Source organism: Agelaius tricolor, unplaced genomic scaffold (genome assembly GCF_023055355.1).
Source record: "Agelaius tricolor isolate 1412-34295 unplaced genomic scaffold, bAgeTri1.0.p SCAF_30, whole genome shotgun sequence".
Lineage (NCBI taxonomy): Eukaryota > Metazoa > Chordata > Aves > Passeriformes > Icteridae > Agelaius > Agelaius tricolor.
The window spans coordinates 4,986,873-5,014,744 of NW_027269290.1; the positions used below are offsets into that span (position 1 = coordinate 4,986,873).

At 51.2% G+C, this 27,872-nt stretch overlaps 1 protein-coding gene across 17 annotated transcripts in view; it reads right to left on the reverse strand.

Moving 5' to 3' along the window:
* The window catches only part of NFASC (neurofascin), an 84,567-nt gene that overhangs the window by 22,539 nt on the left and 34,156 nt on the right, over positions 1 to 27,872 (reverse strand). For 8 of the 17 annotated variants that reach the window (XR_011682910.1, XM_071450475.1, XM_071450477.1 and 5 more), the window contains 16 exons: positions 27,284 to 27,427; positions 26,322 to 26,433; positions 26,056 to 26,222; positions 24,923 to 25,070; positions 24,217 to 24,341; positions 23,387 to 23,422; positions 22,340 to 22,441; positions 21,408 to 21,605; positions 20,338 to 20,408; positions 19,040 to 19,262; positions 16,488 to 16,603; positions 15,206 to 15,410; positions 13,236 to 13,358; positions 12,279 to 12,452; positions 8,868 to 8,882; positions 939 to 1,190 (listed from right to left, as the gene is read on the reverse strand). Coding sequence is in view for 16 of the 17 variants with exons in the window: in XM_071450475.1 (XP_071306576.1) it covers positions 939 to 1,190; positions 8,868 to 8,882; positions 12,279 to 12,452; positions 13,236 to 13,358; positions 15,206 to 15,410; positions 16,488 to 16,603; positions 19,040 to 19,262; positions 20,338 to 20,408; positions 21,408 to 21,605; positions 22,340 to 22,441; positions 23,387 to 23,422; positions 24,217 to 24,341; positions 24,923 to 25,070; positions 26,056 to 26,222; positions 26,322 to 26,433; positions 27,284 to 27,427 (2,211 nt within the window). In the remaining variant the exon portion in view is untranslated. The remainder of the gene's footprint in view (positions 1 to 938; positions 1,191 to 8,867; positions 8,883 to 12,278; positions 12,453 to 13,235; positions 13,359 to 15,205; positions 15,411 to 16,487; positions 16,604 to 19,039; positions 19,263 to 20,337; positions 20,409 to 21,407; positions 21,606 to 22,339; positions 22,442 to 23,386; positions 23,423 to 24,216; positions 24,342 to 24,922; positions 25,071 to 26,055; positions 26,223 to 26,321; positions 26,434 to 27,283; positions 27,428 to 27,872) is intronic. The other 9 variants (XM_071450480.1, XM_071450486.1, XM_071450481.1 and 6 more) reach the window with 8 other exon arrangements.

Here is a 27,872-nt window from a genome sequence, read left to right on the forward strand (position 1 = left end):
TATTTATACACCCGGATTCTACAGAACTCTCCAAATTCTCACTGATGCACCCGGGTTCTACAGAACCCTCCAAATTCCAGCTTTGTTCCAGATTCCACAGAACCCTCCAAATTCCAGCTTGCACACCCAGATTCTACAGAACCCTCCAAATTCCAATTTGTACACTCAGATTCTGCATAACCTTCCAAATTCCTACTTGTACACCCAGATCCCACAGAACCCTCCAAATTCCAACTTCATTCCAGATTCCAAAGAACCCTCCAAATTCCCACTTGCACTCCCAGATTCTACAGAACCCTCCAAATTCCAACTTGATTCCAGATTCCACAGAACCCTCCAAATTCTTATTTATACACCCAGATTCCACAGAACCCTCCAAATTCCAACTTGATTCCAGATTCCACAGGACCCTCCAAATTCTTATTTATACACCCGGATTCTACAGGACCCTCCAAATTCCAACTTGTACACTCACATTCTACAAAACCCTCCGAATTCCCACTGCTACTTCCAGATTTCACAGAGCCCTCCAAATTCCCACTGGTACTGTCAGATTCCAAAGAACCCTCCAAAATCCCATTAATACACTCAGATTCTGCAGAACCCTCCAAATTCCAGCTTGGCTCCAGATTTCACAGAACCCTCCAAATTCCAGCTTGACTCCGGATTCCAAAGGACCTTCCAAATGCCAACTGGTACTCCCAGATTCTACAGAACCCTCCAAATTCCTGCTTGTACTCCCAGATTCCACAGAACCCTCCAAATTTCAACTTGCGCACTCCGATTCCGCAGAACCCTCCAGACCCCCACTCGTACACCCAGATTCCCATCCTGGGGCTCCAGGATGGCTCCGATTTCCCCGTCAGCCCAAGGAATCGAGGTGGGGAAGGGTCCCAGCAGGGTTAGAGAGGGGTTAGAGGAGAAGGAAAGCTCAGTACCCAACTCGTGCCTGGTGGTGGCTGCCGGAGCCCTCTCGGCAGCGGCGCTGGTGCTGGCGGCGGTGCTGGCGGCGGTGCTGGTGGTGGTTGTGGTGGCTGTGGTGGTGGTTGTTGTGGTTGTGGTGTCGGTGGTGGTTGGGGTGGTTGTAGGACTGGTTGTAGGACTGGTTGTAGGACTGGTTTCAGGAGTGGTTTCTGGACTGGTTTCTGGACTGGTTTCCTCCACTGCGGTTGGAGGCGGCCCAGTTGCCTCTGGGAGAGGGAAACACCGGCTTTGTACCTGAGGTGGCATCTCCTGGGCACTGCCCTCCCTGGAGCGGCACGGCACGGAGCAAATCCCACCAGGAACACACGGCTGGGCCCCTTTTCCTGCCCCTGGCCCCATGCAGGGATGGCCTGGGCTGATCCCAGGGGCTGGGAGAGGTGCAGGAGCAAATCCCACCAGGAACACATGGCTGAATCCCATTTTCCTGTCCCTGGCCCATGCAAAGGTGTCCTGAGCCCATCCCAGGGCCCAGGAGAGGTGCAGGAGCAAATCCCACCAGGAACACATGGCTGAATCCCATTTTCCTGCCCCTGGCCCCACACAAGGGTGGCCTGAGCCCATCCCAGGGGCAGGAGCAAATCCCACTGGGAATACATTGCTGGACTCCTTTTCCTACCCTTGTCCCCATGCAAGGGTGTCCTGAGCCCATCCCAGGATCTGGGAGAGGTGCAGGAGCAAATCCCACTGGGAATGCCAGGCTGAACCCCTTTTCCAACCCATTTTCCTACCCCTGTCCCTCCGAGCCCATTCCAGGGGTTGGGAGAGGCGCTGGGGCTGCTCCTGTTCCCCTGGTTTGACCCCAATCTCAATCCCAGGCCTGGAGGAGCTGCTTGTCCTCTGCCTTTCCCCTCACCCCTCCTGGAACAAACCAGCACAGCCAGCCTGGAAAAACGCAGCTGAGGGGATGCTCAGTTTTGCCCTCACTCCATTGTCCCACGGCATTCCAGGAAATGGGATTTAGCTCGAGGAAAACGAGGAAAACGCGCTAATGCCATTCATTCCATTAATCCGGCTGGCCCTGCACTACACCTCCAGCATTTTTGGAGCTGCCAGCTCAGCCTGCAGCTTCCCAGCTTTTTCCAGCCTGGAGAAAGAGCAGAGGGAGGGACGGAGCCTGGGCAGCGCTGCCTCTCCCAATTCACACTGAAATGAGGATTTGGAACACCCCGAGCTGTCCGGGGGGATAACTGGGAACCATTTGTTTGTTAATTGTCTCACTCGGGCCGTGATCCCAAGGAAAAGCAGGAATGTGCTCCAAGAAAAGGGGGAAATGTGCCCTTTAACCCACCCTGAGCGGGGTGAGGGTCCCACAGGGAGGGAGGGGTGCGCTGGATGGAGCTGGAACCTTCCAGCAGAAAACACAGCTGGAATTCAGCTCCAAATGCCAAAGGTGACTCCGAGGGGACTCACCCTGGCACGCTCAGGTTAAATTATATTTATCATCATTATTTCTGCAGGCCACGGGATTCCAAATCCCTCTGATGGGTGAAGGAAGCCAGATTTTATAAATGTCTCCCTCAAACCACAGCAGCTCTAGAGAAGCACTTTAAAACCAGTCCTAGGACCGAGCCAGGCTTTTCTTCCTCACCCACCTCATCCCCAAGGAGAGCCAAGCCCTGAAACTCAGCATCCAAAGGCTGAGAGGGGCAGGAGCTCTCTCAGTCCATCTGAGATGCAAAATTAGAGTTTGAGCACAGCTGAAAGCACCAGCCGGGGTCAGAGGTGACCCCAGAGCAACCCCAGGTGCTCAAAAACTCCAGCCCAACTCCAGGAGTGCCCCCAGAGCACTCCCAGGTCCTCACAGTCCCCCCAAAACTTCAGGCCAGCCTCAGGGATGTCCCCAGAGCATCCCTGATTCCTCAAAAGTGCCCCAGGAGCAGCCACAGTCACCCCAAAACCCCCAATGGGCCCAGGAGCAGCCACAGCCACCCCAAAACCCCCGCTGAGCCCCAGGAGCAGCCACAGTCACCCCAAAACCCCCGATGGGCCCCAAGAGCAGCCAAAGTCACCCCAAACCCCCATCCGGCCCCAGGAGCAGCCACAGCCACCCCAAAACCCCCGATGGGTCCAGGAGCAGCCACAGCCACCCCAAAACCTCCATCCGGCCCCAGGAGCAGCCACATTCACCCCAAACCCACCCCGGTGCTCTCGGCGCTGCCCCCACAGCATCTCCCCCATCTCATGCACCCCGATCCGCAGCCCCCCGTGCACAGCCCGTCCCTGCCCCGGCCCGGGGAGGTGACAGGGAGGGGACACATCCAAAGGCTCGGCTTTGCCCTCGCGTGTTCGTGGTGAGCCAAAACCAAAAAAACCAAAAAAAAAAAGGGATTTTTGCGTTTTGCCCTCCCGGGTTTGTTCCGCGGGTCTGAAGGCCGCTAAAAGCTTTTCCTGCGCTGGGATTTGTCCCCATCCATCTCCGCGGATTGCTGGCGGGGGTTTTGGGGTTAAAGAGATTGGTGTCGCCGGGTTAATGTCCCCATTAACGGGATGGAGCCGCGCCGGAGGCTGGGAACACTCAGCTAATGCAGGCTCGGCATTCCCATGGGAATCCCGGCTCCCCTCGGAGGAAAACGAGACCTCAAAAGGCACAAAGTGAATTTGGGGAAGGCGGGAGCCGGTGGAAAACCTGGCACGGCTTTCCAGCTTCCATGGGGGAAGCAGGAATTCGGTTTTAATGCCCCTCCAGACTTTAGATGGGAAGAGATTATCCGGGATAAATCTCTGAGCATCCCTCACGCACCCAGATCCTGCGGGATTCTGCCCCTCCTGGAGTATCGGGCTGAGCTGCCAGCGGCTCCAGGCGGGGTTTGCCCTCCCTGCCCCACTTCCCTGGCTCTGGGGGAGGCGATCCCCGCCTGCGGAGCCGTCACTTCCCATCAGGATAACGGGGGATGGATCCGAGAGAGAGCCGGGAGGGGACGCGGGGATGGAAATCGGCCTGGCAGGAGCGGGGACAGGTGAAGAGTGGGATGGGGTGAGCTGGAAAACTCGGGGAGGGCAGGGAGGGAGCGCGGCCCCCATGGAGAGGGAGGGGTTCGATCCTAAACCAGCCCGGGATGCGGAGCTGAGGCCTCGTCCGGGCTTAGATCTGAAATGGGTGCGGGGGCAGAGCTCAGATTTGGGGAGGGGGAGACCGGGGATGTTCGCTGGGCTTTGGAATCCATCCCCCAATGAGGGCTGGGGGGATCTCACGAATCTCACAGGGATCTCAGGGATCAAAGGGATCTCACAGGGATCTCAGGGATCTCACAGGTCAAGGGGGATTCGATGGATCCCATGGATCTGATATCCCCCAAAGGAAAGCGATCTCAGGGATCAGAGGGGAATTTCAAGGATCTCAGGGATCAGAGGGATCTCACAGATCAAGGGGGATTTCATGGATCCCACAGATCCACTATCTCCCCAGAGAAAAGGGATCTCAGGGATCACAGGGATCAGAGGGATTTCAGGGATTTGATATCCCCCGAAGAAAAGGGATCTCAGGGATCAGAGGGATCAAGGGGGATTTCAGGGATCCAATATCCCCCAGAGAAAAGGGATCACAGGGATCAGAAGGATTTCAGGGATGCTGGGGATCTGACATCCCCAAAGAAAAGGGATTTCAGGGATCAGAGGGATCAAGGGGGATTTCAATATCCTCCAAAGGAAAGGGATCTCAGGGATCAGAGGGATTTCAGGGATCAGAGGGATCAAGGGGGATTTCAGGGATCCCAGGGATCCTGAAAATCCCCAAAGGAAAGGGATCTCAGGGATCCCTTTCTGGGATTCCCCTCTTGCTGCCACCAGGAGTGACAAAGATCCCAAAGGGAGACGGGAGACCCAGGCTGGCATTCCCAGACCTTTGGAGAGCCTGGAAATCCCATCCATCCTCCTGAGAACGGCCGCAGTGCTCCAGGCACGGCATTCCCGAGCTCTATGGAGGAGCTGGAATTGTTCTCCTGCATTCCCAGGGCTTGGACAGAAAGTTTGGGGCCAGGACAGAGCACTTGGAATTTGTGGGATTGAGGGGAAAATCCCCCTTTTCCAAAAGAGAGCAGCCAATTCCCCATCCCAGACTGGGCAGCGCTTGGGAACTGCTCCAAGGGGGGAAGAAATCACCCGGGAAATTTGGATTAAAAACCACCAGCAGCAATTCCCAGCTCTTTATCCCATTTTAGCCGAGCCCATCTTCCTGGAAACCCAAACCAGCACTCAGCTCTTTAATTGCCTCCCTTTCAAGGCTTTTTCCGTCTCCAAGATCCATTATTCCCTCTCAGGGAAGGATGGGGGGAAGATGATGGATTGGAGATGCAGCAATTAATAATTTCACTAATGAGAGATGCTGAGCTCCTCGTTGCCTCCCCAGCCGGGAGTGAGCAGTAAAAAAAAAAAAATTAAAAAAAAAAAATAAAAAAAGAGTCCAAACCTTCCACAAAAACCTGTTTGAAGCTCAGATTAGAGGGAAAAATCCCAGAGAGGGAGAAACCTAAAAGAAAACCAGGATTTTTTTTTTTAAGGGAAGTTCTAAGGAAAAGACACAAATCCTGCTCAGAGGAGGATAATTCACGAAAAGTGGCTCCTTTTTTTTTCAAAATGCACGAAACAATCCCAATCTGTGCTGCCTTTTAATTATTTAAAGATGCTTTTAATGTGTTGTGGGGCTGTGGCAAAAGCTTTCCCTGGGGTGTGTCTACAAAATAATGAGGCTTGGAGAAATTGGGATGAATTTTTCATGATTTTCTGATGATTGGGCCGAGGACATTGGTGGAGATTTATTTTTAATTCTCCTGGTTTTTACCAAGAGAAAGAAATTGAGAGTCCATGGCTGTGAAGTGCTGAAAATCTGATGTGGAAAGAGAAGAAACTGGAGAAGAGAAGGGGGTGATGGAGCAGAAAGAGAGGGCTCAGCAATTCCTTCTGTTTCTAAAATGAAAAATGGGATTTTTCTCCTCAAATTCCCATTTATGGACAGAGAAAAGTCAGGATTTTCCCTTTGAGTCTAAACCCAATTTCTTTATGCTCCCTGATGAAGTTTTCCCATAAGGACGGAAAATCGAAAATCCAGTTTCGGAATATTTTTTTCCTCACTCAGAGCATAAATAAAAACTCTTTTTTAATCTCCTCTTTTTCCCAAACCTCCTCTCCTGTCATCCAAAGCCTGGCTGAGGAAAGGTGAAGCCTTTCCTGAGGGAAAATCCCTGCACTTCACTTTGATTCCATCACCTGCTCCGGTTCCTCCTGACGCTGTGTCAGGTTTTCCCTGGAAAATGAACTTTTCATTCTCTGTCAGCACCCGGAGAATTTTCCTGCAATTCAGGACAAATTCCATAAAAATCCACCTGACCCGGGTCAGCCAGTGGAGATGGGGAGGTCAGGGAGCATTTCTGAGGATTTTTTTGGGAAGAGAAATATCCTCTGGGAGCCTGAGGAGAAACAGATCCAGCTCCAGAGCGGGGCTGGGGTGGGAGAGGGAATTTTCCATGCCCTGAGTCCTGGAATGGGGAGGAAGATGAGGCAGCAATTCCTGACCTCCAGCTCCACTTCCCGACTCTCCAAAGTGTCATTTCTCCCTTTGGAAAAGGGGAAAATGGAGGGACGGGCTCTGGATAATTGGGGGATTATCCCTGAAATCACAAATAATTCCAGTGAGGCAAGAAGTGAATGGAATGATTCGGTGCTGGGAGGGTGAAGAGATCAGGCCAGGATTCCAGAGTTCAGCAGGACCCTCTGGAAGCAGAAAAGGACTTGAGGTGATCCTGATCCACAAAAAAAAAAATCCGGATTCTGGTGGCTGGGCCAAACCCTGGATGGAGAAGGAGCTGGAGGAGAGGGTGGTTCCAATCCTGAGCTTTTTTTATGTGGATTTTCAGGGATTTTATGTTCATTTCCAGGATTTTTTAATGTTAATTTTCAGGATTTTTATGTGCATTTCCAGGATTTTTAAGTGCATTTTCAAGTCCCCACCACCTAAACCTGACCAATCTGTTATTCCTCTTTTTTTTGAGGGAAAGAGTAAAAGACAGGAAGGAGAAAAATTGGCATCTGTTCAGGAACGGGGGGGAAAAAAGCAAAATAATACCGGGAAGAGACATCGCTGCAGCAAAATCCAAGGAAAAGGAACATCCATGAGGCAGGAAAGTGAATCCTGCACTTGGATCCCTCGGGAAAACCTTCCCTGGGAAGCTGTTCCTGCTTGGAATGTGCAGAGGCAAAGCAGGACCTGCTGAGAGCCTGGGAGCTGCCGCTGCTGCTCCCAAAAAAGCTTTTTTTGGGATGAGTTTGGGGCCGGGCTGCAGTCCCTGCTTGGAAATTCCCGCTTTCCTGAGCTGGGAAAAGGCTGATTGGAATGTGGGAAACGCGTGTTGGGTGTGGGGAAATCAGAATTCTCCAAGTTTGGGAATTGTGTTGGGGCGATGCAGAGCGGAGCTGGGATATCCGGGATCGGCTTTTCCATGGAAGCAGGAGGAGGAGGAGGAGGAAGAGGAGCTGTCCCTGGTGCTGGAAAAGTTCTTTCCCTGCTCCCACGTGTTGGGAATAGCGAGGAGGGCAAAGCCAGCAGAAGGCTCCATGCAGAACATGCACAGCTCAAATTCCCGCCCAACCCTTCCAATGGACACCGGGAATGGGAGGAACCTCCTGGATCAAAGCCCTGGGAGAGCTACAGGGAATCTCCAAAAAAACCCCCAAAATCCCAAATCTCCAGCTGTGGTCCCACAGGTGCTGGAAGCCGGAAATGTTCTGGGGTTTGTGGGGTGGGGATGGTGAGGGTTAAAAAGGGAGAGGGGTTTGTGCAGAGTTGGGGTTAAAATCCTCTGAGAGAGGGGGGAAAAGCTCTTTAATAGGGAAAAAATACTTTAATAGGGAAAACCCCTCTTTAATAGGGAAAATCCCCCTCCTGTAATAAGGAAAAATGCCTCTTTAGCAGGGAGAAAACCCTTCTTTAATGGGGGAAAACCTCTTTTTCATAGGGGAAAAAAAACCCCTCTAAAATAGGGGGAAAGTCTTCAAAGGGGAAAACCCCTCTTTAATAGGGGTGAAAATCCCTCTTCTTAAATTGGGAAAAAAAATGTCTTTAATAGAGGGAAACAAAGTCTTTAATAGTGAATAAAACCTTTTTCATGTGGGAAAAAATCCCCTCTAAAACAGGGGGGTTAACCTCTCATTAAGAGGGAAAAAAACCCCTGTCTAATAGGTAGAAAAATTGTTTAATAGGGAAAAAACCCTCTTTAATAGGGAAAAAAGTCCTTTAATAGGCAAAAATGCCATTCTTTAATATAGGAAAACACCCCCTCTAAAATAGGGGGTAAAACCCTCATTAATGGGGAAAAAACTGTCTATATTAGGGGAAAAAAAATCCCTGCTAAAATAGGGGAAAAAAACCCATTAAAATATGAAAAACTCCCTCTTTAACAAAGAAAAATATCCTAAATATTGAAAAAACATGTTAATAGGAAAAAAAGCCCTGTTTAACAGGAGAAAAAAACCCTCTTTAATAGGGAAAAAAGCCCCATTTTATTAGGGGAAAAAAAAACCCTCTTTAATAGGGGAAAAACCCCCACTTTAAAAAAGAAAAAAAACTCCTCTTAAATAGGAAAAAAACCCCACTTTAATAGGGAAAAATCTCATTTTAATGGGGATTTGACTCTCCTCGGGGCTTGCCCAGCCCTCGGCCACTGCGGTTTGGTTTTCACGAGATTTCTGAGCGACTTTTAAGCCTGGCTTAGAGACCTTTTAATCTTCGCCTGCCCCGCTGTGGAGCCGCCCTGGTCCCCTTTGTGCCTGGAAGGACTGAAATGCCCAATTGGCGTGGCCATTGGAAGGGTTTTAATGAACTTCTCGGCTTAATTGGCAGCTTAATTGGCAAGCTCCGTTGCCCCCATGCCGGTTACCTCCGGGTACGGTACCTGGGCTTGGCGTGGCTTCGGAGGCAGCGCCAGGGATAGAGAGAGAGAGAGAGAGAGAGGGGGAAAAACGGGAAAACGGAGAGAAAGAGGGAAGAGAAAAACACAGGAATTTATCAAACAACCCCAACGCGCCGCCAGGACACTCGGAGTCATCGGAGAGCGGAGAGAGAGCGGGGAAAACGGGATTAAATCCAGCGTGGGACAGCCTCTGGAATCCAGGAATCAGGGATAAACCACAGCAGGGAATCTGGGATAAACCATGCCAGGAAGTCTGGGATAAACGAGGAATCAGGGATAAACCACACCAGGGAATCAGGGATAAATCACACCAGGGAATCAGGCATAAACCAGGAATCAGGGATGAACCATGCCAGGGAATCAGGGATAAACCACACTGGGGAATGTGGGGTAAACCATGCTAGGGAATCTGGGATAAATCAGGAATCAGGGATAAACCATGCTAGGAAATCGGGGATAAACCACACCAGAGAATCAGGGATAAACCAGGAATCAGGGATAAACTGGGAATCTGGGATAAACCATGCCAGGAAATCAGGGATAAACCAGGAATCAGGAAATCTGACATAAACTGGGAATCAGGGATCAACCATACCAAGGAATCTGGGATAAACCAGGAAAGAGGGATAAATCAGGAATCAGGGATAAACCAGGAATCTGGGATGAATCAGGGATAAACTGGGAATCGGGGATAAACTGGGAATCGGGGATAAACCATGCTAGGAAATCTGGGATAAACCAGGAATCGGGGATAAACCACACCAGGGAATCTGGGATAAACCATGCAAGGATCCAGGTTAAACACCCAAGAGAGGGCAGAGGTGGCACTGAGGTGACAACAGTGGCATCGAGGTCACAATGGTCTCATTAAGTCTAGTACTTAAGCGGGTGTTTAGGTCTAATCCTAACAAAAACTGGTTTTGACACTGAATTTCAAATTTCGCCTCGGTTTTTCCTTGCTCATCCCACCTGATTTAAACTCTGCATCTGGACGAGTCTGGTGAGCAGGAAACCTCCTCGGAGCACGCAAATGGGTCTGATTTCCTTAATCTGCTTATTTTCCTTAAATTCCAGCCTCGTCTCTCCCTCAGCTTGGCAGGAAGTCCCATCAAATCAGCAAAACTCACTTAGTTCGTGCTGTACCTTGTGTTTGGAGGGCAAATTTCTGCAATACGGGAGCAAATTACTCAAATTTTATAATTTTTTGTGTTTTGACAGCTAAACTTTGTCTTTTTGCCACATCCTCACCCCAAACCCCACAGAGGGGGTTCCTTGTCTTGTCCAGCAGGTTTGGGCCTCACCTGATATTTCCAATGCATAAAATTGATCCAAATCAATTAAAATTTATACACTATGACTGTCATGTTGCTATTACCAGTGCCCAAAATTCAGGTGTGAACCAGCTAAAAATATTCAATTTTCAGCTTCAATCCAACCCCTGAGCTCTCACAATTGCTTTTAAAGTAATTCCAGGCCCCTCTTGTGTTTTCCTTGGCTGTTTTCTCCCCCCCACATCCAATAAATTTTGCCGGATCCCACCCCAGGGGTGTCGGGAATGGTTTTATTCCCACAGGATCCGGGTAGGAATCACTTTCCCCACTCAGAGCCATTAGCAGGGATGGGGGATGGAGGGAAGGAGAGAAAACCCCATTAAATCCCAGCTCTAACCAAATCCCAGCTCTGTCAGCCAAGCCTAAAGAGGGGAGAGAGCCGCCCTCGGCTCCCTCAGGGCTCCAGAACTTCCACTTAAATTTGATGGATGTTCCACAAGGGGAATTTTATCTGATTATGGGGCCGAGATTGGGGCTCTGGAGGCTTTTAGGGTCAGGTGACACCCATGGGGTGACAGGGAGGTGGCACCAGCAGTTCTATCTCATTATGGGGCCGAGATTGGGTCTCTGAAGGCTTTTAGGGTCGGGTGACGCTTGTGGGGTGACAGGGAGGTGGCACTGGGAATTTTATTTGATTATGGGGCTGAGATTGGGGCTCTGGAGGCTTTTAGGGTTGGGTGACACCCATGGGGTGACAGGGAGGTGGCACAGAGGTCCCTGCACTCAAAAATCCCCCAAAGCTGCCCCTGTTGAGCTCACACAGAAACACAGAGGAGCAAATCAGAGCTTCACCTCAGCACAAGGAGAGCAAGACCCCAAAATCACGGATTGGTTCAGGTTGGAAAGGACCTTAAATCTCATCCAGTCCCACCCAGGGACACTTCCACATCCCAGGTGGCTCCAAGCTGACTTTGGACACTTCCAGGGCTGCAGGAGCATCCACAACCTCTCTGTGTCAGTGCTTCCAAACACTCTGAATGAGGAATTCCTTCCTGAATCCCAGCTTGCCCTGCCCTCTTTTGGTAAAAAATCATAAATTCTACAAATATCCCCCTGCTCCAGGGCACACAAGGAATGTCCCTCCCTTGGGGACAGCCAGGAGGTTTCTTGGGACAGTCCCCAGGTCACCTCAGCTGGGATTTTTATGCAGCATTTGGCCACTTCCACCTCTGGAAGAAAACCTCAGCAGCCATCGCTGTCCTGCACTCCTGGTTTTTGGGGTTCCCTGATTCAATTTTTGGGCTGTTCCATGGCCCGTCGTGATGCCAATTTTGGGTTCACCATGGCCTGTCATAATTTCATTTTTTGGGGCTGCCATGTCCTGCCACAATGCCAATTTTTGGCTATTCTGTGGCCTGTCATGTTAACATTTTTGGCATTTGTCACATCCTGCCACAATGCCATTTTTTGGCTGTTTCATGGCCTGCCCCGAAGACATTTTTGCAATTTCTCAAGGCCTGTCTTTATGCCATTTTGGGGTTGTCACATCCTGCCATGATGCCATTTTTTGGCTATTCCATGGCTTGCCACAATAACATTTCTGGGGTTTGCCACATCCTGTCACAATGCCATTTTTTGGCCATTCCATGGCCTGTCATAATAACATTTTTGGCATTTGTCACATTCTGCCACAACGCCATTTTTGGCTGTTCCATGGCCCATCATGATGGTATTTTTGAAATTTGTCAAGGCCTGTCTTCATGCCATTTTGGGGTTGCCATGTTCTGCCACAATGCCATTTTTTGGCTGTTTCATGGCCTGCCCTGAAGACATTTTTGCAATTTCTCACGGCCTGTCTTTATGCCATTTAGGGGTTGTCACATCCTGCCACGATGCCATTTTTGGGCTGTTCCATGGCTTGCCACAATAACATTTCTGGGGTTTGCCACATCCTGCCATGGTGCCATCTTTTGGCCGTTCCATGGCCTGTCACGGTATCATTTCTGGGGTTGCCACATCCTGCCACAACGCCATTTTTAGGGTTTGCCACGTCCTGCCACGATGCCATTTTTTGGGTTTGACACATCCCTGTCCCCTTGGCCAAGCCGGGTGCCGCCCCTACCTTCATCCAGCAGCGCTGGTGAATCCTCCATCAGGATCTCTCCCTCTCCCACCTGGGTGCGGGCGCGGAGCCTGAAGCGGTAGCGGGAGATGGGGTCTGACCTCTGCAGGGTGAACCTCGTCTGGTTGGGGGACAGGTTCTCCACCACCGTCCTGCCCATCCGGGACCCGTTAACTGCAGAGGGAAGGCAGGGCAGGCTGGGCTCAGCCTGGGCCAGGAATTTTGGGGTGTCCAGTTCATCCCTCAGCCCTCAGAGGGTCTGTGAGGTCACCGTGGGGTCTCTGAGGGGCTCAGAGCTGTTGCTGCTCTTGAATGTGGCCAGGTTGGGGCACTTGGTGACATCCTGGCTTGGGGACCTGCTGGAGGGGACCTTCAGGTTCTCTCTGCTGCCCCAGGCTCTGGGGTATCACCTAAATCTTGTGTTTGGATGAGCACCAAAACGACTCAGGCTGCACCTAAAATCCTCCTAAACCCAAGATCCAGCTGATTTTCCCTCAAAAACTGAGTCTGGGGAGCTGCTGAGCACCCACCCTCTCCTTGATTAAGTGCAGATGTCTCCAGCTTGTCCCCCCACCCTGGAGAGGTTCTGTGGGGCTCAGAGCTGTTCAACACTCCCAGTTTGGGGCACTTGGGGACATTCAGGTGGGCAGTGAAGGCTCAGGTTCATTCAGGCTCTGGGTATCACCTCATCCAACTTGTGCTGGCTGAGCACAAAAATGCTTCAGGCTGCACCTAAAATCTTCCTAAATCTGAGATAAAACCAATTTCCTTTCAAAAACTGAGTCTGGGGAACTGCTGAGCACCCACCGTCCCCCCTACAGATGGCCAGGACCCCTCCCAACACCAGTGTGTCCCACCATGGAAGTCTCCAGTTCCTCATGGACCTCCCTGCCCTGGCAAAAAGCAGGAAGGGAAGGATTTCCTGATTTATCCGTGGGAAGACGACGCGGCACGTACAGGGCGTGTACTGGAGGGTGTATCCCGTGATGATCCCGTTGGGGTGCTCGGGGTGATCCCACTCCAGGTTGATGATTTCCAGGTTGGGCTGTCGGATCCGCAGGTACCTGGGGGCGCTGGGCACTTGGAGGGGAGCGGGGAGGAGAGGGGAGAGAGGAGAAAACACACACGGGGTAACGAATCTGGTGCTGCCGCACCCGCCACGGGCCTGGCCACGCCATGGCCACTCACCCCGAATGGATCATACAAGGATTTATCCCAAAAACCAGGAGCCACGTGGGGTTTTTGGCCAAAAAATCCCGTGGGATCCTCCAGCGAGGCCACAGAGCTGAAATGCAGCTCCAACCCCGCTCTTCCTGTTGGACACAAGCTTCCTGTTCTTCCTTACACCCCCTTCCATCCGAAGGTATTCATCCCCAAAATTTCTCCCTTAGCAGCACAAAAATTATCCCAAAAACTTCTCTGAACTCCAGCCCTACTTCTCCTCTTGGACCCAAATTTCCTGACCTTCCTTATACCCACCCCACCCATCCCAAACATTTCTCACAGAAACACACAAAAAGTATCCCAAAAATTTCTCTAACTCCAGCTCCACTTCACTTGGTCCCAAGTTTCCTGACCTTCCTTACACCCCCCACTCATCCCAAAGTTTCAATCCCACAGATTTCTCTCTTAGAACAGTAAGTACGCCAAAAAGTTTTTTCTTAACTTCAGCCCCATTTCTGCCTGTTGGAAACAAATTTCCCAACCTTGTTTACACCCCCCTCCCATCCCAAGGTTTTCATCCCAAAGATTCCTCTCTTAGAACCCCCAAAAGTGGCTTCTCTTATCCCTAAAAAACGCTGGGAAATGGAATTCCAGAGATCTTCCCCAGGGAGCTGCTTCCCACTGCTCCTCACCCTAGGGAAAGTTTGGGATTATCTCTGCTTTAACTGCTGAAGGAAGGAAAGAATTATCCAGCCTGGAGTTAAATTATTCTCCTGATTTCCTCCTAATTGCGGTGCCTTAATTGGGGGAAGAGAGATGGGAGAGTTCAGGGATCTATTTTCAGCTGTTCAGGATATCCTTCAGCCTCCTCAATGTCAGTTTGAGCTGATAAAAGGGCTTGGTGGTGTAGGAAAATATAAAATCTGCATTTTCCCCTTGAAAACAGTAAAACCTGTAATTATTAATTAACGCCACCCTCATGTCCTTATCATCACCCCAAATGTCCAAAACCACCCCAAATTCCCCAGAAATAGGGTCACAATGCCCCTGCCTGCAAAACCTCCAGGAATTGAACCCTTTCTTCTGAAGCAACCTCAATTATCCACAGAAAATCCTTTAAAAAATGGGGATTTTCCCAAGGAATTGTGAAGGAAGAGACAGCACTGAAAGAAAGGAAAAGGGAGAGACCCTGAAATGTTTTGAGACAAGAGTTGCAAATCTTTTCTTGCGTTTTTGTGACCTTCAGTGCCTGAATTCCCTCCTGTGCTGTAGGAAAAGTCACTTCCAGCCGTTGGAATTGTGGCTCCAACTCGGAATTATCGGCGTGTCTAAAAATAGCTCCCGTGCCAGCGACAAAATTAAACCCTTGAGTTCATCCTTGACACAAGAACGAGGTGCTCTTGCCTTAAAAGCCTGGCAGTGATTCCTGAAGGTCCTGGGAAGGTTTTCCTGCCTTTTCCAGGATGGATCCAACCACTGCCACGTCCCCAAGCCGCGGCTCGGGGACGGCTCAGGCAGCAAATCGAGGGCGCTGAGCTGCGCCTAGGAAAGGGTTTTACAAATATTTCTCTTGCTCAGCCCAAAATCTTCTTGGCTGAGGTGCCCAGACCCCTTAACTGAGGGATTTTTGGGAATGCTGAAGGGATCAGGAGCCAACTCCAGCTGTGGCTTCAACGACGCCACCGACGGCGACAGCGCCCGGGTGACGCTCGGCTCCAATCCCTCCTCAGAGGGATCCTGAAGAATTCCCTGTGGGAACATACCTCCTTCAGGGGTGGGGAATTCCTTCATTTCGCTGCGGGGCCCGTCCCCTCGGCCGTTGGTGACCACCATCTCCAACTTGTAGTTGCTGTAAGGGAACAGCCGGGACACGATGCCCCGGTTGCGGTCTCCAGGAAAACTCACAAACTGCCGTTTTTTGGAGACCCACAGGTTCTTCAGCAAGCTGCTGTCTCTCCAGAAATAGGCCTTCAAGAAATAGGCAGGCCAGGTGAAGCTTTGTTTCCCCCTTTCATAAAGGGTTTTGGGGGGGTTTTTAGATGTTAAAAAGCAGAGTTTTTTTCTTTAAGGGTGGGAGTTTTTAGAGGAATTAGTGAAGCTCCATGAGGAAAATCCGGGTGTTACCCGAGGAAGGGGCTGAGCAGGGGGTTAAGAGTTCCCCAAAACATGGAGCAAAACCACTGAGCTCAGACCAAAGCTGCTTCTAATTCCTAAGGATTAAAATCCTAGGGGTTCTCCATTTCCGCTCATGGTGGCCAAGGAAAGGTGGGACACACCCCGCCACGAATAAAAGCCTGAATTTCGGAAATCTCCCATTCCAGCTCCTGACTGTAAATCCTATTTCATGCAGAAACAAGAATCCATTCAGAAAATCTCTCAGAACCAGGAAAAGTGGAGCCAGCAGATGATCGGGCAGGGAATGCCAGGATTCTTTGCCAGATGTGAAGTTTTGGGAATGTTTTAACACCCAAGGAAGGGCCCTGCTCAGGGTTTGGCTTGGTTTGAATGGCTCCATCCTCTGTGCATCAGCAGCAAAAATAAATATTAAATATAAGGCTGGATAGACTGATAAATATTAAATATAAGCCTGGAAAGGCCTGGAAAAACACAGATCCACACTGGCTTTAGCTCTCAGTTAGTCCTGACTGCAGGTTTAGGCTTTACAGGGGTTGTTGATCAGTAAAAAACACTGTCAGTATTTTGGGGATGACACAAAACCTGACCTGGCTGGGGTCACTCCCTCAGAGCCCCTTTGCTCTGTGGCCAGGACCATCCCAATCCCTCCCTCTTTTCTTGGAGCATCCCAAATCCTGCAGCCAAGCCCAGAGGAAGCAACAGGAGACATCCCCGACCCCATCCTGACACCCCCAAGAGCAAATCCTTGCTGCTGCCCCAAACCCAAAGGCTCCAAAGGAAGTTTTCTGTCATCCCCACATCCAGCAGCTCCATGCCCTGGGAGCCAGCTGGGAATTTTGGGAGGTTTAGCTGTGTTAATGGTCAGTGCTGGGCGGGGATTTGGGACTGGGGAGTTTGGGATTTGCTCACTCGGTACTCCTTGAGCTGTCCCTGGATGGTGTCCAGGTGCACCCGTGTCCAGGTCAGAGCTATGGCAGTGCTGTTTAACACTCTGATCCTGACATCCGTGGGCGCAGCCTTGGGATCTGGGCGGGCAGGGACAAAGCAGAGCGGCCATTAGGAACCTGGAATGACCCTGGAGCTTGGACAGAAGGACAGATGGACAGCTGGACACCCCCCTGCTGGGCTCTGCACATCACAAATCCCGTGAGCAGCAGCTCCACCCTCTCCCATGGGAAGAAAGTGAATCCGATTTCACACCTCCAGCCCTCAGGAGAACGTTCCTGACCCAGCTAAAAGGGGAAATTCCTGCTGCAGGGAAGGGTCTGGCTCAGATCCCTCTCCAGGTGAGGGATCCCAGCACATCCAACCCTCTCCTTCCTCACCTGTCCCAAAGTTGGACCCCAAGGATCCAAAAAACCTCATTCCTGTATTTTTATTCATAATTTGGTCAAATTGCGGTTGATCCACTTGGGATTTTACTTCCTTTTTACAGCTTCTGCTGTGTGGACAGATCTGGAGTGAAGCAGCTTGGATTTGACTATTTTTGGGAAAGTTTTTGTGGATTTTTGACCCATCCCAACCCTGAAACAGAGGCAGGAGAAGCTTTGATCTCCCTGTTTTGCCTTCATACAACACACACACACTTGAAGGCTGATCCAGATCCTCCCAAACCTCCAAATTATTGCAGGAATTTTCAGAAGAAATTTAAAAAACCCTGGGAGGGCATAGAAAATGGATGCAACAACAAGTTCAGAGGTAACAACCTCTGAACTGGCTCCAGTTTGCTCCCAGTGCTTTCTCTTCCCCTGATTCCCACTTTTTCACCCCATTTTCCTTGCCCTATCTCCTCTGGGAGATGCCCAGCTGGAGGAGGTGTTGTCTGTGCCATCCCAACCCCAAAATTCCAGCTTTACTTCAATTTCTGTGCTCTGTTTGTGCCCCTTGGCCTCAAACCCAGGGTCATGGATGGTCACCGGGTTTATCCCAGAATTCCAGCTTTACTTCCAGTTTTTGTGCCTTGTTTGTGCCCCTTGCCTTCAAACCTGCAATCTCCTGCCTCACCCACCTTCCTTCCTGAAAAATCCTGAAGTCCCACAGCCGGGGACTCCCTGACACCACAAATTCACATCAATTCCTTTAAAAATCCAGCAGCTGGGAACAAACTCCATTGTCCCAGTGGGGTTGGGATAATGGAAGTTGAGAGCCCTGGAAGTTACAAGCACAGGAGGTGACCCCAGCAGCCCAGACGAGGATGGAAAGGGAATTAAAGCAGCTGGGAGTTGTCCTGTGCGGTCATGGAAGGGGTTTAAGGAAAGATAAGCTGAACTTAAACAGGAAACCAAGCTGGGCTTAGCAGAGTTTTATCACAAAAATCCAGGCCAGGATGGATTCAGGAATTTTAGGGCTATTGCAGAACCTTTAATTTGAGGTGATCTCAGCGCTCTGCAGGTGTTAGGGTGGAAAAATTCCTGCCACCTGTTGGGCCAGAGGTGACCTGGAGGGGAATCTTGGTGGTTTCCACACTTCAGGAATGGTTTGGGTTGGAAGGGACCTTACAATCATCCAGGCCCGTGGGCAGGAACACCTCCCATGGCCCAAGGTGGCCACAGACAGGGACACCTCCCATAGCCCAGGTGGCCAAGGACAGGGAGATCTTCCATAGCCCAGGTGGCCAAGGACAGGGAGACCTCCCATAGCCCAGGTGGCCAAGGACAAGGACATCTCCCATAGCCCAGGTGGCCATGGACAGGGAGATCTTCCATAGCCCTGGTGGCCATGGACAGGGGCACCTTTTATAGCCCTGGTGGCCAAGGACAAGGACATCTCCCATAGCCCAGGTGGCCACGGAGACAGGGAGATCTTCCATAGCGCTGGTGGCCAAGGACAAGGACACCTCCCATAGCCCAGGTGGCCATGGAGAGGGGCACCTTTTATAGCCCAGGTGGCCATGGACAGGGAGATCTTCCATAGCCCAGGTGGCCACTGACAAGGACATCTCCCATAGCCCAGGTGGCCACTGACAAGGACATCTCCCATAGCCCTGGTGGCCATGGACAGGGAGACCTCCCATAGCCCAGGTGGCCATGGACAGGAGCACCTTTTATAGCCCTGGTGGCCAAGGACAAGGACATCTCCCATAGCCCAGGTGGCCATGGACAAGGACACTTTTTATAGCCCAGGTGGCCACTGACAAGGACATCTCCCATAGCCCTGGTGGCCACAGAGAGGGACACCTCCCATAGCCCAGGTGGCCATGGATGGGGAGATCTTCCATAGCCCTGGTGGCCATGGACAGGGGCACCTTTTATAGCCCAGGTGGCCATGGACAGGGACACTTTTTATAGCCCAAGTGGCCACAAACAGGGGCACCTTCCACAGTCCAGGTCCTCCAAACCTTGTCCAAACCAAAAGCGGATTTTTGTCCCAAATCCCTCAGCGCCTCGCCCACATCCTGGGCACGCTTTGCCCTTGGATGGGCCCATCCCCACAACCCCACCCGAGGCTGGGGGAATACTCACAATCCTCCCCGGAGTACCCGATGTAGGTGTCGGGCTCGGGGGCTCTGCCGAAGTCGTTCTCGGCCTGCACCTTGATCTCGTAGGGGACGAAGATGGGCGTGTTCCACACCACGTGCCGCGCGCCCCGCACGGTCTCGTTGTACCAGCTCCCGCGCGGGTCCCGCCGCCGCCACCGCACGATGTACCTCAGGTTGGGCCCGTAAGCCTGCGTTGCGTTCAGAGGCTTCAGTGGAGGGAAACAGAGAAGGAAAAATTAGAAGGAGGGGAAAAAAAAATTGAAAAAAAAAAAAAAAATTGGATTTTTCCACCAAGGAAATCCCAAAGCAGGGTTTTGATCTCAAGGAGAGGGACAACAAGTTCTTGCCCTCCATGGGTCCTGCCATGGCTCTAGAGGGCAAGAACTTGTTGTGCCTCTCCTTGGAGGGAAATCTTATTCACAAAATCCAAGATTTTATTTCTGGAACAGTTTGGGTTGAAAGGGATGGGTCCTGCCATGGCTCTGGAGGGCAAGAACTTGTTGTGCCTCTCCTTGGAGGGAAATCTTACTCACAAAACCCAAGATTTTATTTCTGGAACAGTTTGGGTTGAAAGGGATTTGAATTCCAAGCCCCTCCCATGGGCAGGGACACATCCACTAGGCCCAGCTTCCTTATCGATATATTATATAAAATAAATCAAATATGTGCATAATACCGAATTACACAATACATATTCCATATCTACTATCCCCATATTCCAGCCTCTGTTCCCGCTGCCATTCCAGCCCTCCCCACAGCTCATCCCTGATTTGTGGCTGACACCTGCTGGTGCAGGGAGCAAAGCAGGAGCAGCCCCGTAAATCCTCTGAGCTGCTCAAGGACTCGACCTCGGGGCATCCTCGGGAAGCCCAGTCTGAAATTCAGCATCTTTGGGTGCCACATCTTTGAATTATTTAATTTCAATTTTTTTATTATTTTTTTTAATCATACCACTAAAAACGGCCTTTCTTGTACACCTCCTGTGTTTTATTTCATGGAATCCTGGAGTGGTTTAGGTTGGGAGGGCCCTGAAATCCCATTGCATTCCACTCCCATAAGCAGGGACACTTTCCATGATCCCAGGATGCTCCAACCTGGCCTGGGACACATCCAGGACTGGGACAGCCATGGATTTTCTGGGAATTCCATCCCAGCCCCTCCCCACCCTCCCAGTGAAGGAGTTATTCCCAATATCCCACCTATCCCTGCCCTCTGGTGCTCTGAACCCATTCCCCCCTCATCCCACGACTCCATCCCAAAAGGCATCCAAGAAGAACTCACGGTCCACGTTATCTCCATGTTGTTTTTTTGGGTCCCTGCCCCTTGAACTCCTGTTGGATTTATTTCAGGACCTGAAATTCACATTGAAAACCAAAACAATGAATTTTTCAATGTCAAAAAAAAAAATCCACTGAGGGGTTAAAACCCTGCAAGCTGAAAGTCCTTCCAAGGCAGAAGTTAATGGCCTGATTTTATCCAGAAGCTCCCATTCAGGTTAACGGGACACGAGACTCTCAGTCCTCTGGAAAACCAGGCCATTTATTTAGGAGGCTCTTTTTTGTCCCCTAAATGTCCTAAATCTTTGAAAGGGAACCATTGTGGAGGGAGCAGAGTTTGTCACTCTGAGCCTGAATCACGGCGGGCACTGTTGGGAGCCAACACTAGATGCCAGCAGATCCTCCAAAAATCGCCCTGGAATGGGTAAAGGGAGAAATGCAGCAGAACTGCTGAGATTCCTGCGAGTTCCTGGTGTGGAATTTTCCCAAATATTCTCTGACAATGTGCTGGGCAGACAAAGTCTTGATTGTGGATTGGAGCTTGTTTTGTTCTTTTCTTGCAGAATTTAGGAGGGAAGCAGTCTCAAAATCACCCAATTCCACTTTTCCCTATCCCAGGCTGCTCCAAGCCCCATCAAACCTGGCCTTGGACACTTCCAGGGATCATGGAGCAGTCACATTTTTCTGGACAATCTGTGCCAGGCTCTCGCCACCCCCACAGCATCAACCAGCTTTAACAGCGGCCAATAATTAACAATATTTGCACTCGAGTCTGACTTTCCTACAGATTTCCAAGCTTCCTTAGCCTGAAAGGACTGGAAGGATCCCTTTAGAAATCTTCTTTTAAGCAAAACAAGGAAAACCAGGTTTTTCTACAACGTTTTGCATAAACCTCTGCGTTTTGCTGCCCCTGAAGGGCGGCACCACCACCACCTCCCGGGCTCGGAGAATTCCACACGGAAAATTCCCCGCGCCGCCCTTGCCAGCCTATTCCTGGGATGAAGGGAGGAGCCTCCGTGGAAAGGGGAGGATTCCAAGGGCAAAAAAACACAAAAAAACCCGGGCAAAACTCACGTGCCCCGTTGGTCTGGTAGCGCTCGGAGGGCGCGCTGGGCACGCTGCTGCCCACGTCGTTGACGGCAATCACCCGGAATTGGTAATTCACGTACGGGGACAGGCTCAGCACGGCCGAGTTGACGCTCCCGGGGTACCTGGAGTGGTCGTGCCACACTCCGGGCTGGAAGCGATCCTCCTCAAACTGCACAATGTAGTCTGGGGAGAGCAGGGAGAGGGAGGGTGAGGCCTCTGAGCTGCTGCTGGTCACAGCGACCCTGAGATGTGTTACAAAGTCTCTTTTCCCAGCCCGGCAGTGGAAGGAGTCAGAACTCCTCAGTTCTTGTTCTCAAGGTTGTTTGTTGTTTCTTTTCTATAAAATTCTTTCTGTGGCCTGCTGAGGTCTGTTCAGCAGGTCAGACAGAGAGGCACTCTGCCCGCCTCAGAGGTGGTGTTATCTTTTTATACTAAAAACTACCTGCTTTTAGTATAAAGTTATGGTAAATAATGTGTTATTTACCATAACTTCCCAATACCTATCACCTATGTTAGACACTGAGTTTCTACTCTAAACTAATCTAAAAATACCATCACCCAGAAGATGGAGACTAGGAAGAAGGAAAAAGGACAAGGCACGCCCAAATTCCTTCATCTTGGGACCCCGAGCCCCCATCCTATAAACCTCAAAAATCTATTTTTCACCCTGTGATAAATTCACTGTCATTCTACTTAAATATCCGTGGCTTGTAAGCCTTCATATAAGGTTGGGAATTTTTTCCATGAGCCAGGATCAAAGGCACAGGGGTCCAGGGCTCTGTGCCAAGGTCTCTGACCCCCCCGGGCAGGGGCTTGAGCCCTCCGGGGCAGCCAGAGGAATTTCCTGGGTTCTGACACGAAGGGTTTGGATGGGAGGGGATTTTCTGTCACAGGGATTTTGGGGACAGGGGACAGACCTGTGATGGGGCTGTTGTTGTCATCCCCAGGGATCCACGTCAGCCGCACGCTCCTCTCGGCCAGATCCGTCAGCTCCAAGTCCCGGGGCTGGTCAGGTCGTGCTGTTGGAATGGGATAAATGGGAGGCTGGAATTGTCCCAGGAGCAAGTCCCAGTTCCCATCACCTCTCCCAGCCCCGTGGGCAGGACGTGCTCCAGGGCACAATCCATGTCCTGCAGCTCTTTAGGGAACCGGAGCGATTTTTAAAATATAAATGTGGTGGTTTCTGACAGTGTCTTGGCTGGAAATCTTGCCTTTCCCAGGAAAAAATCCTGCCTTTCCCAGGAAAAATCCTCCTTTCCCTAGAAAAATCCTGCCTTTCCCAGGAAAAATCCTGCCTTTCCCCAAAAAAAAAAACTGGTGGGGAAAGCACCAGGTGCTGTTTCAGGGGGATTTGCAACCTTACGCAGAAATGCAAATGAACAACAGAAAAAGGACACAAACCCTTAGTGAAAATATAAATTTGACAGAAATTTGCCTTTTTTTTTTTTTTAATGTGATCACAAGGAGCTCATGCAATAACAGGAATAAATTCCAGGTAAAAATCAGGGGATTCCATGTGGGGCTTTTTTTTTCCCCATCAGGATTTTTCAAGCACAGGTGAAGTGATTCCTGCCCTCAGGAGCTGCCACCGTGAGACACAAAATGTGCTGGAACAGGAGCTTTCCACCCATCTGGATGGGTTTTCAAGGACAATTTGGACAGAACTTGGAAAAATCAGCTCCTTTGAGGACAGCTTGGGCAGGACTTGGAGCTTCAGCTCCTTCAACCTGGAAGCCTCAACTCCTTCAAGGACAACTTGGGCAGGACTTGGAGCTTCAGCTCCTTCAACCTGGAAGCCTCAACTCCTTCAAGGACAACTCGGGCAGGACTTGGAGCTTCAGCTCCTTCAACCTGGAAGCATCATCCCCCAGTTTTTCCAGCTGCCACCCATTTCTCTTGGAGTTACTGGCGAGGGAAAACCAAGGTGGGAAATGAAAGGGAGGCGAGGAATTAGTGACGATTACCTTTGGGTAAATCTCTCAACCGATTAGCAGGGATGGCTGCAAGGTAAGACAGTGCTTGTTAAACCGGGTTAGTTTAAGCTTGGGTGGCCAAAGGAGCACCTGGCAAACATAAAGTTTCAGATTTCAGCGGGATTTGATCCAGTTTGGGAAGCAGAGCAGGAATGTCCTTCCCCCAGAGACCTCCATGCGTTACCCACACTTGTGGTTGATAGCAAAAGGGAAATATCAGCCTGGGGGTTATGAGCCTTTGGGAGAAATGAGCCATTAGGGGAAAGGAGGGGAAATAAATCAACCCCAGGGGAATTATTTGGGATTTGGGATTCCTGTTCCAGCTGTGGAGCGGCACTGGCAGGTTGGGGCATTCCCTGAAGGGGCCAGGGGATGGTAAATCCCTGTCTGCCAAGCACAGCTGGCAGTGGCACAAATGGGGATGGGGTGGAGTTGGTCCCTCCCTGTGCTGCAGAGGGGACACAGAGGGGACACACAGGGCCAGGAGCAGCTGGCTCAGCCCCTAACACCCCACTAAATTCACCCCCAGATTTAGGACTTTTCTCATGGATCTTCAACATCCACCTGGGGATATTTTGGGCTGCGTGCCACAATCCCTGTTCAATTTTTTGCCCTCAAATCCCAGGTTTTTTGCAGCATTTCAGTGCCATCATCGGGGACGAGGCAGCAAATCCTGTGACAACGGAACCCCTGCTCTGCCAGCGCCTCCCTGAGCATCCAGGGGACAATCCTGGAGCCCAGATCCCCCTTCCAGCCTGACCTCCAGGTTAGGGTGTCCTGTTCAAAGCCAAGCACTCAGCTGTGGGGTCAGGGGGCTTTACCCAGCACGGTGAGATAGGCCTTGGCCAAGTCCTTGTCCAGCTCCGTGCTGGCCACACACGTGTAATCCCCCTGGTCCTTCTCAGTCACTCCATAGATCGTCAGACCATCCTCCTCCTTCTTCATCCTTCAAGGAAACAACGTCCCAAAATTCTGCCCCAACACATTTAGGAAGCAGTGTTGAAGGCTGGACAAAATCCCCGACCAAATCCAGCTGGAAACCCAGCCAGAGCAGGAGAACATCTCCGGTCTGGAGGTTTTATCAGCTGAGGATGTGCTGGGTTATTCTGGGAAAGCTCATTTCCTAAGGAATCACGCGTCCTGGGGTGTATCTGGGGAATAATCACATTTTTAGGACAGCAGCCAGCCCTGGGCTCGTGCCCTGGGATCAGATCTTGCCTCACAAGAAACAGGAGTCAGGTAAAGAAAGGAAATTAAAGCTGTGCCAGCCGCAGCAGAGAAACATTCTGGAGCGGCTCGTTATGAATTGCCAGGTTTTATCCTGAAATATCCGGGAATAAAACCCACAGCAAAGTCTGGATTTACTGATAAATCAGCTGGAATTGCCGGAGGGGAGCCAATGAGATTAAAAGTGTCAAAAACATCCAATGTTGCTTAGGTGGGAACTCAATGTTTATCCCTGGGGAATGTTCTGCTAAAACCCCAACAATTCTGGGACAGAAATCGGTGGAGTTTTTGGGCACAGACCTGTTCCCCAGGTACAGGGGGGCATCGTCCTTGAGCCAGGTCACCATGAGGCGCAGCGTGGGGTCGTGCCTGACGCGGCAGTGGAGCCGGGGCATGGTGCCCCTCTTCACCACCTGGTCCTCGGGGCCCCTCACGATCCTGGTGGGGTCTGTATGGGGTCACAAACAGAGGGACACATTCCAAACTCCTCAGGACCCCTCATGATCCCTGCTGGGTCTGCATGAAATCAGGGGTTAGCTCCCAACTTCTCGTGTCCTCCCGTGATGCTGGTGGGGTCTGCACAGGGTAAAGGGTTAAGTCCCAAACTCCTCGAGTTCCCTCTCCACCCCTGAGGGGTCTGCATGGGGTCACAAAGGGTCACACCCCAGACCCCTCAGGGTCCCTCACAAGTTTGGTGGGGTCTGCATGAGGTCAAGGTTTATTTCCCAAACTCCTCAATTTCCCTCACAACCCCTGGGATGGTCTGCATGGGGTCACAAACAAAGGGTGACACCCCAGACCCCTCAGGGTCCCTCACAAGTTTGGTGGGGTCTGCATGAGGTCAAGGTTTATGTCCCAAATTCCTCAGGTCCCCTCATGACCCTGGTGGGGTCTGCAGGAGGTCACAGAGGGTCACGTCCCAAAACTGCGGGGCTTGGCTCAGGGACTCAATGGAGAGCAGGGGAGGACAAGCACAGCTGGGGTGTTTGTCCAGCTTTGAACAAATAAACTAATTTAACGAGTCATTAATTTGTGCTGAGCCTTTTAAAAATCCCCATTTTTTGGAGTCAGCAGCCAGATTTGCTGAGTGGGGTAAAAACAATTCCAAAAATGTTTTATTGTCCTCAGCTAACCCCGAGGAACACTTAGGGTCAGTGCTGGCATTGCTGGTGGCTTCTCCCAGCCTGACACCCAACCCAACCCTTCCACCAACCCTTCCCCAGCCTGGGCTTTTCCCAGCATTAAAATGGAACCTCCAGCATTTCAAAGCTCCCAGCCCTGACCTGCTGGAAGATCAGATCAACCACAACCAACCCCCCTTCACCTCAAGGGTTATTCCTGATGCAACTTCCAGAAAATCCAGGATTTTAGCCTCAACTCTTTCTGCTGCAACTTCCAGAGGATCCAAGATTCTGGCACCTCCGTGCCCCTACCTTTGACCTCCAGGCGGACCTGGGCCTCAGCTTTGCCCAGGATGTTGGTGGCCACGCAGGTGTAGATTCCCTGGTCCTCCTTCCGAGCCATGAACATCTCCAAGCTCCCGTTCTCGTGGGTTTTGTAGTTGTCTCCATACAGCGTGCTCCCCTGGCCGTTCTTAAACCTCCCAACACCACAAAGTGCTGTTGGAAGGGAAGGAAAAGGAGGAAAACCCCCCCTTTCCCACCCCTCAGGATGGAGTGGGATGGGATCTGGCTCTTACCAGCGCAGGGTGGGGATGGGGGACCCAAAAAAGGGACAATCCAGGCGCGTCCTGTTGTTCTGGATCACCCTGATCAGCTGGTTCCGGGGGCCCAGGATCCGGGGGGGAACATCTGCCAAAGGCCAAAATTCCAGCCATGGAGAAGGAGGAAGGAGGAAAGAAGGAGGAAAAATGGATTCTGCTGCTCTTTTCCAGCCTTTTCCCAGTTTATTTTTTGGTTCAGTTTTCCTGCTGGCACTTTCAAAACCCAGCAGAGCTTCTCCACTCCTGCCTCACCTCACCTTCCCTCTCCTTCCAGCCTTGTTTTGTGACTCATGTCCCTGGATTTGCCCAGCCTTTGCCTTGTTTGAATCCATGGTAATGGATTCCTGCTCCAAAACCTGGGTGCCTTCGTGCATTCCCTCAGAGCAGCAAAGGGGAAAACTCATGGAAAACTTGGGCAGGGATAAAGGGGGCTTGGAAAAACCAGGGAGAGTGATTTTTTACATGGGAATATGGTAATGGGATAAAGGGAATGATTTTAAACTAAATTAGGAGATTTTGGGTGGGATATTGAGAAGAAATTGCTGGCTGGGCGGGTGGGGAGGGGTTGGGATGGAATTCCCAGAGAAGCTGTGGCTGCCCCTGGATTCTTGGAAATGCCCAAGGCCAGGTAGGACAGGGCTTAGGAGCAACCTGGGATAGTGAAAGCTTCCATGCCCCGCCCTTGCAAGGGAGTAGAATTTTAGATGAATCCCAGAACCAACCAGTCGGAAAAAGGTCGGAAAAGGTTTCCAGAAAGGTTGGAAGAGACCTTTAAGATCATCAAAACCAACCTATGAAACCAACCTCGGCATTAAGAGCCACATCCACCCTTTTGAGCTGAGCTTTGAGCTGAGCTTTGAGCTGAGCTCTGAGGCCCTTTCCAGCCTCGGATTCCATGGGAATTTGCGTTTTGGGTGCTCCCCCTGCCGCAGACTCACCCAGCACGCTGACGAAGGCGTTGGCCAGCAGGTAGCCGTGCTCGTTGGACGCGTTGCACTGGTACACGGCGCTGCTGCCGATCTGCGTGTCCCGGAACACGATGGTGTCCCCGGCCACCTCCCGGCTCGGGTTGGGCGGAGACGCTTCAAAGCAAGGACAGCTCCTTCAATTCCATCCCAAATGTCCTCCCAGCTCAGCCCAGTCCAAACCCAGTGATGGTGTGGGAGCTCCACAGACACAGCTGGGAGCCGCTGGGTGAACTGGGCCCAGCCCAGACAAGCTGGGACCCCACCAGCAGCTCTGGCTCGTGCTGAGCCAGGAGATCCTTGATTGGGACTTGGGCAGGGATTCTGCCTGGGATTTGGGCTAGGATTTGGGCTGGGATTTTGGAGACAGAGGCAACTGTGGCTCATGCTCAGCCATGAGACCTTTAGCTGGAATTTTGGTGGGATTTTGGCTGAGATTTTGGAGGAAGAGGCAGCTGTGGCTCCTGCTCAGCCATGAGATCCTTAGCTAGGATTTTGGTGGGATTTTGGAGGAGGAAGCCACTCTAGGCTCATGCTCAGCCAGGATATCCTTGGCTGGGAT